This window comes from Myotis nattereri, assembly GCF_964212035.1.
Source record: "Myotis nattereri genome assembly, chromosome: 2".
Taxonomy (NCBI): Eukaryota; Metazoa; Chordata; class Mammalia; order Chiroptera; family Vespertilionidae; genus Myotis; species Myotis nattereri.
In genome coordinates, this window is record NC_138076.1 from 152,521,307 (window position 1) to 152,536,451 (window position 15,145).

The 15,145-nt window shown below is 41.9% G+C and overlaps 1 protein-coding gene across 1 annotated transcript in view; it reads right to left on the reverse strand.

Moving 5' to 3' along the window:
- The window catches only part of IRAK3 (interleukin 1 receptor associated kinase 3), a gene marked incomplete at its 5' end in the record, with an annotated part of 59,516 nt that extends 47,654 nt beyond the window's left edge, over positions 1-11,862 (reverse strand). The window contains 2 exon segments of the mRNA XM_081082298.1: positions 11,471-11,736; positions 11,738-11,862. Of these exon segments, the coding sequence (XP_080938424.1) occupies positions 11,471-11,736; positions 11,738-11,862 (391 nt within the window).
- Between the last annotated feature and the right edge of the window lie 3,283 nt (positions 11,863-15,145).

Genomic DNA, 15,145 nt, shown 5'->3' on the forward strand with positions numbered 1-15,145 from the left:
TAACTGTCATTATTCGCAGATGACATTATACTGTACAAAGAAAACTCTAAAGACTCCATCAAAAAACTATTAGACTTAATAAATGAATTTGGCAATGTAGCAGGATACAAAATTAACACCAAGAAATCTATGGCTTTTTAAAACACCAATAATGAACTCACAGAAAGAGAAACTAAAAAAAAAAAATTCCATTTACCATTGCAACAAAAAATTTAAGATACCTAGGAATAAACTTAACTAAGGAGGTAAAAGACCTGTACTTAGAAAACTATAGGATGTTGAAAAAAGAGATAGAGGAAGACATAAACAAATGGAAGATTATACTGTGTTCATGGATTGCTAAAGTCAACATCATTAAAATGTCCATACAACCCAAAGCAATCTATAGATTCAATGCAATCCCCATTAAGATACCAATGGCATATTTCACAGACCTAGAACAAACTTTCCAAAAATTCATATGGGATTAAAAAAAAAGACCCCAAATAGCTGCAGCAATCCCAAGGAAGAAGAAAAAAGTTGGAGGGATCACAATACCAGATATCAAGCTGTATTACAAAGCCACTGTTCTCAAAACTGCCTGGTACTGGCACAAGAACAGACATATAGATCAATGGAATAGAACAGAGAACCCAGAAATAGACCCAAGCCATTATGCTCAATTAATATTTGACAAAGGAGGGAAGAGCATACAATGGAGTCAAGACAGTCTCTTCAATAAATGGTATTGGAAAAATTGGACAGATACATGCAAAAAAATGAAACTAGACCACCAACTTACACCATACACAAAAATAAACTCAAAATGGATAAAGGACTTAAACGTAAGACAGGGAACCATAAAAAACTTAGAAGTATCCATAGGCAAGCAAAATAGCAGACATATGTAGTAGCAATATCATTACCAATACAGCTCTTAGGACAATAGAAACTAAGGAGAAAATAAACAAATGGACTACATCAAAATAAAAAGCTTCTACACAGCAAAAGAAACCATCAACAAAACAACAAGAAAGCCCACTGCATGGGAGAACATATTTGCCAATATTATCTCTGATAAGGATTTAATCTCCAAAATTTACAGGGAACTCATACAACTTAACAAAAGGAAGATAAACAATCCAATTAAAAATAGGTAAAAATAGACACTTTTTGAAAGAGGACATACAGAAGGCCGAGAGACATATGAAAACATGCTCAAAGTCACTAATCATCTGAGAGATGCAAATCAAAACAACAATGAGGTACTATCTCACACCTGTCAGAATGGCTATCATCAACAAATCAACAAACGACAAGTGCTGGCAAGGATTTGGAGAAAAAGGAACACTCGTGCACTGCTGGTGGGAATGCAGATTCGTGCAGCCACTGTGGAAAACAGTATGGAGTTTCATCAAAAAATTAAAAATGGAACTCCCATTTGACTCAGTAATCCCACTTCTAGGAATATATCCCAAGAAGTCAAAAATACCAATCAGAAAGGCTATATGCACCCCTATGTTCATAGCAGCACAATTTACAATAGCTAAGATTTGGAAATATCCTAAGCGTCCATCAGCAGATGAGTGGATTAAAAAACAGTGTTACATCTACACAATGGAATATAATGAACACCATAAACTGATGAACAAAAATATATCCAGAGAAAGAGAAGCATCGAACAGACCGTCAAACTTTAGAGGGAAGGCAGGGGAGGGGCATGTATACGAGATCAACCAAAGGACTTGTATGCATGTATATAAGCATAACCAATGGATACAGACACTAGAGGGGGAAGGATATGTGCTGGGGGATGGAGATGGCTGGGGAGAGGTCAATGGGGGGAAAAGGAGACATATGTAATATTAAATGTCATACTTTAAACAATAAAAATTTTTTTAAAAAGGTGGTACATCTACACAATGGAAAACTACGCTGCTGTAAAAAGAAGGAACTCTTACCATTTGCAACAGCATGGATGGACCTGGAGAGCATTATGCTGAGTGAAATAAGCCAGTCAGAGAAAGATAAATATCACATGATCTCACTCATTTGTGGAATACAACAAACAACATAAACTGATGAACAAAAATAGAGCCAGAGGAAAAAAATATTTTAGATTATTTATAGAAGTAATCCTGTTATTTGCAGATTTTTAATATTTCCTACAACTTTTGTGATATTATACTACGTTAGTACAGTTTTGGTAATATTATTATATTTAAAATCTTTTTTCTTGAAATATTAATGTTTATTGTATGTAATGTTATTATATTTAAAAAACTTTTCTTGAAATATTAATGTTTATTGCACACAAATGGCTAATTATTTTGTATCTACAATCTGATAATAGATTTATTCTGTATATTGTAAAAAATAAAATTAAAAATATGCTGTAGCAGACCATTGTTTAAAACCACTTTTTGGAAGGAAATCTTTCACAATATAAGACACGAAGTCGACCTGAGGAGCTCAGAGATTAGATTACCTGAAGACACCGACTGCTAAATAATCTTTGGGCGCTCCAAGGCGCTGTTTTGAGAGGCAGGACTCTCTAGGTAGTGCTAACCGCTGGGGAATTCAGACGCAGAAATCACTCTCCATATGCAAATATGTGCCAGAAGGGGTTTTTTAGAATAATGCAACACACCCCTATTTGGAGCTTTTTTATTTGCATTTTACCACATGCTAAAACCCGTAGGAAACTAAGACTACAGCCCCACGAAGTTTGTTTTGAGATAACATCATGAGACAAAGATAAGTTTGCCTCTTCTTTCTACAAAACACACACACACAAATAGTCATTTTTTAAAAAACACATTTGAAATTGAAGATATTTTTAATTGAAAAAAAAGGTAAAACAAATTTCAGAAGCGTAAGTTAGCTGAACTTCTCTTTCCAGATCGAAGCAATCATCCCCACTAGCTAAGAAATTTTATAAGAAACAATACTTATCCATACCTAGGCTTATGTGTACTTGTTACTCCAATACCTGAGTAAGGCTCATAACTTAATATCTGGAAAGGGCTGTGCATGATTTTTCAGGTATCCCTCCATCTGTCCTGCTTTCTCAATCTCAGACCTAGGGAAGGACTTAACATTACCTCTGGGAGAGAATTTAAGAACAGTTCACTCTCAACACTGATGTTTGAGTCTGGAACTCAGAGTCCGTACCCAGGTGATGATCAGTACTATTTTCCCACACTGTCTTCCCTTGTTAACCTCTTTATAGCATCTGTATAGATGTTGCCTGTATTAAATTGGAAAATTCTTATAAGCAGAGACCACGATGTTGTACAATGCTTTGTCTAAGAATCTGCCCAGGAATATTTTGGATGTTTCACTAACATCTGTTCATTAATTCATTCAATCAACAGATATTTACCGAATGCCTACTCTGTACCAGGTACAATTTTAGACGCTAGAGGAGTATGCAGAAAACAAAGCAACAAACATATCCTGCCCTCATGAAGCTTTTTTTTTTTTTTTTTACCAGATAGTACAGTCTATGTTCATAACATCTCCACTTTTATTCATTCATTCATTCGTTTCTAAATATTTATGGAGCTTCAGCTATGAGCAGCGTGTTAAGATAGGCTCTGGGGACACAGGATTCCCTGCTCTTGGGAAACTTCCAGGCGAGCTGGGGAGGCATGCTTATAAAGAAACACCAAGTGGTAAGGGGAGCTTTTATTGTGTGCACGGCTACCCAGATGAGAGGCTGGGTCTGGCTGAGGGAAACATTTTTCATGATGCTTATTGCTAAATGGATAATAAAGACATAAAATATGTGAAGAAGGATAAGTGACATGGAGAAAAATAAAGCAGGAAAGAAGCATAAGAGTGGTTAGGGTAGGTAATAGTTCATCAAAAACATGAAGGAAGTGAGGAAGTAAGCCTCAAGGTTACCTGCAGGAAAAATATTCCTTGCATGTCCAAGGAGGCCAATTGAGCAGAAAAGAAGTGAGTAAGGTGATGTAGGACTTTGGTGTTAACTGTGAGATGAGCAGCTAGTGAAAGCTTCTGAATAGGATAATGATATAATATACTTTACACATATATTTTACTCACTGGCTTCTGTGTTGAAAAGAGACTGGGCCAGGGCAGCAGCATGGAGCCTGCTGAGGAGGCTGCTGAAATTATCTAGGTGGGATCTGATGGTGGTTTGAACCAGGATGGCTGTGGTGGTAGCGGTAAGAAGTTGTCAGATTATTAGATTGATCCTGAAGGTACAGTCAACAGCCTTTGCTGAGAGATAGGAAGTGGTTTGAGAGAGAAAGCAAGAAGTCACAGAAGACTAATATTTTTGGCTTGAACAAATGAAGGACGGAGTTGCCATTACTGGGCTGGAGAAAAACTTTAGGAAAGGAAACTGGACTGTTCAGTTGGAGTTGTCTATCAAACAGGCAAGTAGATGGATGGGGCTGATGATCAAGAGAGAGACCCAGGCTAGAAATTTGGGAGTTATTAGCAAAAAAAAAAAAAAAAAAAAAAAATGGAATTGACAAGATAGTGGGTATAGTAGATACACAGAAGAGAAGAGGTCCATGGACTAACCCAGGGGCACTCTAGGAGATCAGAGGTCAAGAGGAACTGTAAAGAGAGAATAATATAGAGTGTAATGTCCTAGAAGCAAAGAATATGCTTCAAGGAGGAAGGAGTGACCAAATGTGCCACATAAGATGAAGAACTGACCGATGATTCTGCCACGGTGACCTTGGAGGAGAGGAATTTCAGTGGAGCGGTGGGGAGGAAACCTGACTGGAGCAGACTCAGGGAGAATGGAGGAACTGGAGCATAAATAGCTCTTTTTAGGAATCTATAATAATATAATAATAAAAGAGTAATATGCTAATTAGACTGGATAGCCGAACAACCTTCTGAACATCATTCCAGACGTCCTTCCAGATGAAGCCGCAGCAGAGGGGGCCAAGGCAGAGGTGGTTAGGGGTGACCAGGCAGGCAGGTGAGCAGTTAGGGGCAATCAGGCAGGCAGGCGAGCAGTTAGGAGCGATCAGGCAGGCAGGCAAAGTGGTTAGGGGCTATCAGGCAGGCAGGCAGGTGAGCAGTTAGGGGCAATCTAGCAGGTAGGCAGAGGGTTTACGGGCGATCAGGCAGGCAGGCAGGCAGGCGAGTGGTTAAGAGCCAGCAGTCCCGGATTGCGAGAGGGTGCAGGCCGGGCTGAGGGACCCCTCCACCCCCACGCACAAATTTCGTGCACTGGGCCTCTAGAATTATCATAAAGTGGAACAGAACAAAGGGCCATAACTTAGAGTAGAAGTGAGATCTAAACAGAACAAGTAAGATGGGAGAAATAACATGGTGGCCAAAAGAACACAGGCTCCACTCCACTCAGGAAGGGAAGCATAACTCTCTATTCTTAAGTGTGGGCTACACAGAGTGACTTCCTTCCAGAGGGTATAACGTGGTCATGCGGGTGAGGGAGGGCAATTTAAAGTGAAGGACCTGACAGACACTACCTCAGCCATGGTTAACATCAACAGTGATAAGTCATGTAAATATCATGTACCGCTGATGTAATGTAATGAAAGCGGTACTTTACCTCTGTGGCCTACTTCTCCCAAATCCATAATCTCAATCTAATCATGAGGAAAATATCAGACAAATTTCAGTCAAGGATCATTCTACAAAGCAGTAGACCAATACTCCTCAAAACTGTCAATGTCACCAAAGACTAGAAAAGTCTGAGAAACTATCACAGCAAGAAGAGCAGAAGGACACATGACAACTAAATGTGACGTGGTGTCCTGGATGGAACCCTGGAAGACAGGAAGGATATCTGGTAAAAATGAAGGAAATCTGAATAGTGTATGGACTTTAATAACAGTGTGTCAACAATGTAACAAATGTGTCATACCAATGTAAGATGTTAATAATAAGAAAAACTGGATGCAGAGTATATGGGAAGGAAGGATATAGAATATATTGAAACTCTTTGTACTATCTTCTAAATTTTTCTGTAAATTTAAAACTGTTCTAAACAATTCTATTTAAACATTTATTTATTTTTAAAAAATATATTTTTATTGATTTCAGAGAGGAAGGGAGAGGGGGAGAGAGTTAGAATTATCGCTGATGATGAGAGAGAATCATTGATCAACTGCCTCTTGCATGCCCCACACTGGTGATTGAGGCCACAACCCAGGCATGTGCCCTTGATCAGAATTGAATCCGGGACCCTTCAGTCTGCTGGCCGACACTCTATCCACTGAGCCAAACCGGCTAGGGCAATTTAAACATTTTTTTAAAAAGAGCATAAGTGGCCCTAGCCGGCTTGGCTCAGTGGATAGAGTGTCAGCCTGGGGGCTGAAGGGTCCCGGGTTCGATTCCGGCCAAGGGCACATGCCTGGGTTGCGGGCTCAGTCCCCAGAAGGGGGTGTGCAGGAGGCAGCCAATCAATGATTCTCTCTCATCATTGGTGTTTCTATCTCTCTCTCCCTCTCCCTTCCTCTCTGAAATCAATAAAGACATATATTTTTAAAAAAATAAAAATAAATAAATAAATAAAAAGAGCATAAGTGCCCGGCCGGTGTAGCTCAATGATTGAGCGTTGACCCATAAACCAGGAGGTCACAGTTCGATTCCTGGTCAGGGTACATGTCCGGGTTGTGGACTTGATCCCCAGTAGGGGGCATTCAGGAGGCAGCTGACCAATGATCCTCTTTCATCATTGATGTTTCTATCTCTCTCTTCCTCTCCCTTCTTCTCTGAAATCAATAAAAACATATTTAATAAAACAATTAAATAAATAAATAAGAGTATAGCTAGGCTCTGGACTCTGACCTTCTGGTTAGAATCCTGTGATTTACTGGACAATGGTTTGAGGTAAATTACTTAAATTCTCTGACAGTTTTTCTGTCTGTAAAATGGAAATAGAAAGAATAACCTCATAGATAAATAAATGAGTGTGAAATGCTTAACGCACAGTTTATGGCAAATAGTCAACACTCACTAGATGGCAGCTATTATTATTATTACTATCTAAAATCTTTATTGAATACTCAAATACACATTTAATGTGATTTTAGATTTAATTTGTTTTAAAGTGATTACTTTTTTTCTATTATAATTTTATTTCCTTTTTGAGCAGAAGAAAATTGAATATAACTATTATATAGTATTTGTAAAAAGGGTTTCCTTCTCAGTGTATTATTGAAATGCTCCAAACAATTTAATTCAAATACCAGTCTATTGTAATGGACTGAAATGAGCTGTTACCAGAGGCTCTGTATACATGACACCGTGTCTATAAAGTAGTATAAGATAAATACCATTTTCTAATGAGAGCTCTACTTTCATTGTAAAACCAATAGAAACATCAACCAGAGAATATGTTACCTTGTGATGATACTCTTTTAAATAACAATACTTGATACAATTGATTTGAAGATTCTTACGTAGAATTTGTTTAAAGATAAAAAGAACGAAGTGGAGTGGTGAAATAACTGTTATGTTAGGATGCTATCAAAGAAGAGAATTTGACCTAAGCAATGGCTCCCAACTGGGCTGCGCATCACCTATAGGGCTTGGCAAAAAAAACCCAGAAAGATGCTGGACCCTCCATGCAGATGTACTGTATCAACAGCTCCAGGGGTGGAGCCTGGACATTGGTATCTTTAAAAGATGGTATGGGATTCCAGTTTGTGAACAACTGGTCTATCTTGTCATATCATATCACATAGGCTGCCACATGACTCACCTTCGTCAGAGCTGCCTTTGTAAATACAGCCTGATAGTCACCATCATCAAGAATCATCATCAGCACCCCTATGTTCATAGCAGCACAATTCACCATAGCTAAGATCTGGAAACAGCCTAAGTGCCCATCTGTAGATGAATGGATTAGAAAACTGTGGTACATCTACACAATGGAATACTACGCTGCTGAAAAAAAGAAGGAATTCTTACCATTTGCAACAGCATGGATGGAACTGGAGAGCATTATGCTAAGTGAAATAAGCCAGTCAATGAAGGAAAAATACCACATGATCTCACTCATTTGTGGACAATAAAGATCATTATAAACTTATGAACAAAAATAGATACAGAGGCAGAGCTGCCTCGAACAAACTGTCAAACTATAGCAGGAAGGCCAGGGAGGGTGAGAGGGCAGGAGGGGGGTGGGTAAGAGATCAACCGAAGGACTTGTATGCATGCATATAAGCATAACCAATGGACATAAGACACTGGGGGGTAGGGGAGGCCAGGGGATTGTCAAGGGCGGGGGGAAAAAAAAGGAGACATATGTAATACTCTTTGTAATACTTTAAGCAATAAATAAATAAATAAATAAAAATTAAAAAAATTAAAAAAAGAATCATCATCAGCTCAAGACAGTCTTATCTGCGACTTTTTAAATTTTTTTATCTTTATTGTTTAAAGTATTACATTATCTGTTACTATTACAGTTGTTGTTTATATGGAATTTTGGACCCTCTGTTTCCTCAGGCTCTCCACTGTCTTGAGCATAAATAAAAGGGACTGTCTTCTTAATTCAGTCCCCCAACACTCTCTTCTCCCACTTCTAAGTCAAGTCTTCCCTCCCTGCACCTCTCCCCCTCTTTCTCTTTCAATGGCCAATAGAGAAACTCAGCATACTTAACACAGGCAGTTGCCCTCAACTACCCTGAACGGAGCCAGTCTTCCCTTCTTGCTGAGCCAACAATTCGTGAAGCAGCAGGTGTGTTTCAAGTCTCCTTTCAGAGCTCTGTGGTCCAGGCTGTCAATAGACACCACCCCCTGCACAATGAACTGTAGCTGGAGAATCAAGAAGTAGGCGTTCCCCTATGACAGAATGAGTACACAAAGGAACAGTGGCCGGACTATACGTGAAAACGCAACTCTGACCCACATCATGTGTTAACCAGCCTAGGGAGCCAATCTACCACCTACAGGAACCAGTCCGGAAAGTCAAATTAGTATCAGTAGCCTCTAGTCCAGGAAGCCAAACAATAACCCCTGTAGAAATCGGGCCCAAATGGTCAGGACTTGATTAATAACTAACAGCTTCCCCAAGGTTTGCCCCTGCTTCCAACTTTGGGTAAATGGGAGAAAGTCAGATATGCACCCTACACAACCACACAGAATGCCCCACTTGTAGTTAGTCCCTCTACAGCGTCCTCATGCCAACAGCCTCCAATTAGGGCATATCTGAGGCCTCCCCTGTCTTCCACTATAAAGCTTTTCTACTCCTCTGCCTGCCTTGGCACTCTGAGAAATGCAAGTGATGCTGGCTGACTTCCTTGCTTTGAATAAGCAGCCTGTGTTTGTTCTCGTGTGGGTGGTCTTCATTTCTTTCCACAACTAGGAAAATGGGGCTGTGGCTTAAAATGGCTCATGGGATTGTTCTTCCATGGCAGACAGGGCCGTACCTTAGGGAGGCTGGAGAGTGTAGCAGAAAGAGTGCAGCGGTACCTGTGACTCTGAGGAAGTCATGGTTGGGAAGTCAAGTGGGAAGTATAGAGGGGCTGCGAAAGGGCACAGGCTCTGGATCCAGACTGCCAAGGTTCAAGTCCTGGCTCTGCCACTTCCTAGCTGTGTCAATTTGTCCCACCGTTTCCTCGTCTGTTAAAACATTGGTGATGATAATATCACCGGCTTCATTGGGCAACTGGAAGAATTATATGGGATAACCCATGTAAAATGTGAATATATGAATTTCGATGGTGAGAGAGAAGAGAGGAGACAGGGAAAGAAAGAGAGACCCAGCAACACTGGGCTGAACTTATTGGAAAGCCACAGTGGCCCTGGGCTGATTACTAACCGCCCTTTTTAAATGAGACATATGTGCTTCCCCTTTCCAAGTTTCCACCAACCAGCCTCACTCATTTGTAATACCTACCTGGCCTCATTTGCTACCTGTGGACTGGGCTAACTACATTTTTCTTTCACAAAATTAGTAACCCTAGGAAACCAGTGGGTGCAAAAACTGCCAATGCCATCATCCATTTCAAAAACATCTGTTTGGGCCCAACTGGCATGGCTCAGTGGTTGAGTCTAACCATGAACCAGGAGGCCATGGTTAGATTCCCAGTCAGGGCACATGCCTGGGTTTCAGGCTTGATCCCAGTGTAGGGCATGCTGAAGGCAGCTGATCAGTGGTTCTCTCTCATCATTGATGTTTCTCTCTCTCTCTCTCCCCCTTCCTCTCTGAGATCAATAAAATATATATGTTTTGAGAGGGATCTTATTCCTCAAAGGTATCTTAGAAATTTCCGTGCTTTCCAGAAATCAAAGACTCGGGTATACTTTTCTGAGGCATTTATATAAGGGTTATAATTTAGAAGTACAGAGCTTATGATATACAAATAATTTTTATGTAACTAGAAGCCCAATGCCACATTCCAGAAAGTATGACCATATTCATGAACAACAATTCCACCTTTTCCCTCCTAGGCCTTCTGCTATCCTTCGTAAGAAAAACAGCACTTTTTGAGAATTAAGGCTAAGTTGTTTTGACATAATTGTTTTTATTTTCAACTAACATTCAATGTGGCATCACAGAGTATCAAATCTAACCCCAAACGCCTGTGCTTAACAAAACAAAGATTTTTGCTTGAATCATTTCTGGTGATCACACTCAACACTTCCCACAGGCAGTGTCTCAGCCTTCCCATGACTGCATAAAATGGGGTTTTGAAGCCAACTTTCCAGACTAAAATAAAAAGCCATTCTCTGCAGTGGTTCTCAACCTTCTGGCCCTTTAAATACAGTTCCTCATGTTGTGACCCAACCATAAAATTATTTTCGTTGCTACTTCATAACTGGAATGTTGTTACTGTTATGAATTGTAATGTAAATATCTGATATGCAGGATGGTCTTAGGCGACCCCTGTGAAAGGGTCGTTCGACCGCCAAAGGGGTCGCGACCCACAGGTTGAGAACCGCTGCTCTAGAGCCTAAACTGTCATTCCATCGAATTGGGTAAATGAGATAATTAAGAAGACGGAGAGCCACGTTCATTACAAAGAGCATTTCACTTTCGCATTTCACCTGCCATTTAAGTAAGGTGGTCACTGGAGAGGGCACTGAACACACCAGTCTCGGCTAATTTAACAACGACCAGAAAGCATCGCACAGACATGCCGGTTGACAACACTCTGAGCGAAGGAAGACAGGAACGCTTGATACATATTAGATGGTTGCACGCGGCTTGCTGTTTTTGCCCAGCCTCTGCTCACTTACTCTTGCAGCCATACTCCAGGCTTCTTTGAAAGAGAAGGGGCAGCTTTGGGGAGGGTCTCGGGAGGTGGTGTCCTTCCAGGGCCAGGAAAGGGCAGCCTCCCCGTGGGAACCACCCAGAGGCGGCTGCATCCCGGGGCCCTTCCCCGCCGTCCAGGACCGCCCGCGCAGAGACGCCCTGCAGCGCGCACAGCTGCCCCGCAGCGCGGGCGGGCGGACGGGCGGGAGGGAGCGTGCGCGGGGGCCCCGGCGCCCCTCCCGGCCGCGGCCGCGCGGCGCCAGCACTCACCCAGGCCGCGCCAGCCCAGCGCGCCGTCGCAGCTGTCCAGGATGGCACAGAGCTCCCCCAGCAGCGCCGGCGGCAGGTCGAACAGCAGGGTGTGCACCGAGAGCGCGCCGCCGGCCCCGCAGCTCCCCGCCGCCGCGCAGGCCATGGCTCGGCCGCCGGAGACCAGGGGCCGGGAGGTGGAGGGATGCGGGGCCCAGACCTCTGCACGCCCGCGAGGGGCCGTTACACAACCGCGGAAATCCTGCTCCACGGCTGCGGCCAAGACGGCACGCCGAACCCAGGTCCTGGAAGGGGCGGGCCCTGCATGACGCAAAGTGCCGCTCCCCTCGGATGCCCCCGGGGACGCCCGGCTTGGCCCTGGGGTCTCCGTGCCTCTGCTGGTTCCTGGTCATCGGCTTTAAGTTTTGAAGAGGTTTTTTTTTTCTTTTCTTTTCTCTGGGGTTGGGACGTGACTGAAGACACAGCAGAGAGTGCAAGCTGGAGGAAAACCAGAAGCGCAGAAGGAATGGAGCGGCTGCCTGTCCTGGCGTGACTGCCTCCTGGCGCGGATGGGGATGAGGCCTGTCATTACTTATGTACCGAGTTTACTTCTTCTCATCTTGTCAAAACCGACACAGTGAGGAACACTTGGGTAACCCAGAAAAACTGAAAGAATAAAATAATCACTCGTAGCCCCACCGTGTTGAAGACAACTAACAACCACTCCAAAAGTTCTGGCACAATATCCTCCCAACTCTTACTGTAAGCGGATTAATGTGCGTATATGAACTAGTTATTGGAAAAGATGGACACAAATGCCAACAATAGGAAAACAAAAGACAGGAAAAGTAGAATAAAATCATAGTGACTTTCTTCACGAGGCTGCGTCTTTCTACACACTGGACCGTATTTGGTTTTACTATGTTCTCTTTTTCTCTGAGCTTCCTTGATGAAACATTGTTTGATCACTTTGTTCTTCCTCAAAGGGCTTACCAAACAATCTTCCTTTTGCTTTCAACATGGAGTTTAAGTAAAATTGACTATTGTTTTGAAATCTTCTACTGTTATGCGGTAATATCCCCCCAGCTGGCATAACACAAATGCTGCTGACAAAAAGGGTTGCTTCGAAAGTGACGAGTAACATCCCAACCTGAATGACTGGAAGAGTGGACCGTGACCATTAACTGAAAAAATGTCAACATCTATTTGAAACCTTGCAGATTTGCAGTCATTAGGAATGGCGCCCCCTAGATATCAACAGTGAAGATACACTATCATTAGTTCTATCTGAATATTCACGTTCTCAGCTAAAGTATTACATAACATCTTTTTAAAAATTAGTAAAGGCAATGCTGTTTGGGCAAGAGTTCCTATATCCCTTTGTTCAAATGGCTAGGATTTTATTGTCAACCTGTACATGCTTAAGAAACCCTATACTTCTCAAAGGGACCACCTGAAAAAGGTGAGTAATGAAGCAACATACGATTAAGTATTGGTCGCTCTTGAGTTGCTAGAACAGGGGAGTCAAACCCAGGTACACAGAGGAGCCAGGAAATCACTGAAGATGAATGAAGCAGTCACCAAGGCCTGCTGTGCCAAGTTTTCTGATTTACAAAGAAGCAAGAATTTTATGTGAAAGCCAGATTATGTGAAATCTATAGAGATTATGTGAAACCTCTTATATTTTCAACGTTGGTAGCTAGTATCAGACCATGCTTCCTCCCTATTCCCTAGAACTGCCTCTGAGTTTTGAATTCTGTATCATTAGATTATATCACTCATTATACTCTTTTTGTGTTTGTTTGAGAAAGAGAGAGAGAGAGAGAGAGAGAGAGAGAGAGAGAGAGAGAGAGAGAGAAAGGGAGGGAGACAGAGAGATAGAATCATCAATGAGAGTGAAGCATGGATTGGCTGCCACTTGCACATCCTCCTGGGGATCAAGCCCAAAACCCAGGCCTGTGCCCTGACTGGGAATTGAACTTGGTGCATGGGACATCCCTCAACCAAGAGCCACACTGGCCAAGCATCATTCATTATACTCTTCACTTTTGCTGTCATCCTCTGCTACCCCCACCTCAATTCCAACTCCTCATTTTTAGACAATATAGCTCCTTCTCATTGTAATTATCTTCAATACTAATCCTGTCTTAATTCTTGGTGAGTTAAAATATATGTAGAATAGATTATGATCTTTCCAATACTTTGGACTCTCAGTTCCTTGACTCCTCTCCTTCAATGATTTTATCCTCCACCCAATTTCAGTCACTCACTCGCATGAACATCCCCTAGAACTTGTCATTGTCAATAACTGCACCCCATCCATACTTTATAAATCCACCCTCTGACCACACCACTTGCACTTGTAGTGCATTCTCTCTAGTATTCTAACATCAATAATCCTTCATTCTCACCAGAATACCAATCCCAAATCTCTTTAACATATATTTTTTATTGATTTTCGAGAGGAAGGCAGAGGGAGAGAGAGAAGAAACATCAATGATGAGAGAGAATCATTGATTGGCTGCCTCCGGCATGCTCCCTATTGGGGATCAAGCCCACAACCTGGGCATGTGCCCTGACTGGGAAAAGAACTGTGACTTCCTGGTTCATAGGTTGATGCTTAAACACTCAGCCACACTGGCTGTGTGCCAATCCAAAGTCTTACCATCCCATCTCTGGCCCCATCCTCTTGAAGCCCTCATTTTTGTCCTTATCCATAAAGTTCACACTCAATTATTATAACCCCTCCTTTGCTATGCTCTCCATTTTCGTGCTCCTCGCTCACTTTACTGAACTCTCTTGACAAATCTACCCTCCTGATTAAATCTCATTTTCTAATTTTTGGCTCTGCACCCATGCTAGGGGGTGGAATCCAAACCCTGTTAATTGGGTTCAGTTTAAAATCAAAGCCATGACTCTCAAATTGGTCCTTGATGCTGCCAAGCAGTTACACGATGTACCTTTAGTCCATTTACTCTTCTGGTCTCCTTGACAACTGTTTTATGTCTTCTCTTCTCAATTCACATAATCTTATCCCCAATCTTCAGGTTCTGCTGATGATCTTGAGAGTATTTCTTGAGAATACTGATGCATCAGGAGAAAACATCCACAGGATCTCACTACCATGTCCATTTACCTACCAGCATTTGTGCCAATATACATTCTCCCCTCTTTTCCAAGACTGATTTACCTAGGCTCTTATCTAAGTCTAATATCTTCACTTGTGCACGAGGTCCTATCTCCTGTCCCCGCTCACAGACATCAAGGGCAGCTGTTTCACTCTCTGCCATATAATCAATATCTCATTATTTGCTGATCAATTCCATCAGCATACAAATACGATGTTATTTCTTCTCACCTTAAAACAAAAACAAACCTCTTCGATGCTACTTTCCTCTTCTATCAACCATCCTATTTCTTTGTTCCCTTTTGTAGTGAAGTGTTGAATATTCTTACTGTCTCTAATTTTTCTCCTCTGCTCTTCTCTTAAACTCACTCTAAGTAGAACCACCATCACTCACCTTACTCCACTGAAATTGCTCTCTTCAGGGTCACCTACGTCCACATCATTGCTAAATGTAATAGTGTTCAGTCTCCATCTTACTTGACCTGTTAGTAAATTTTGACACAGTTGATCGCCACCTCCTTCTTGGACACTTTCTTCATTTGCCCTCCACATTCTCATACATTTCCACT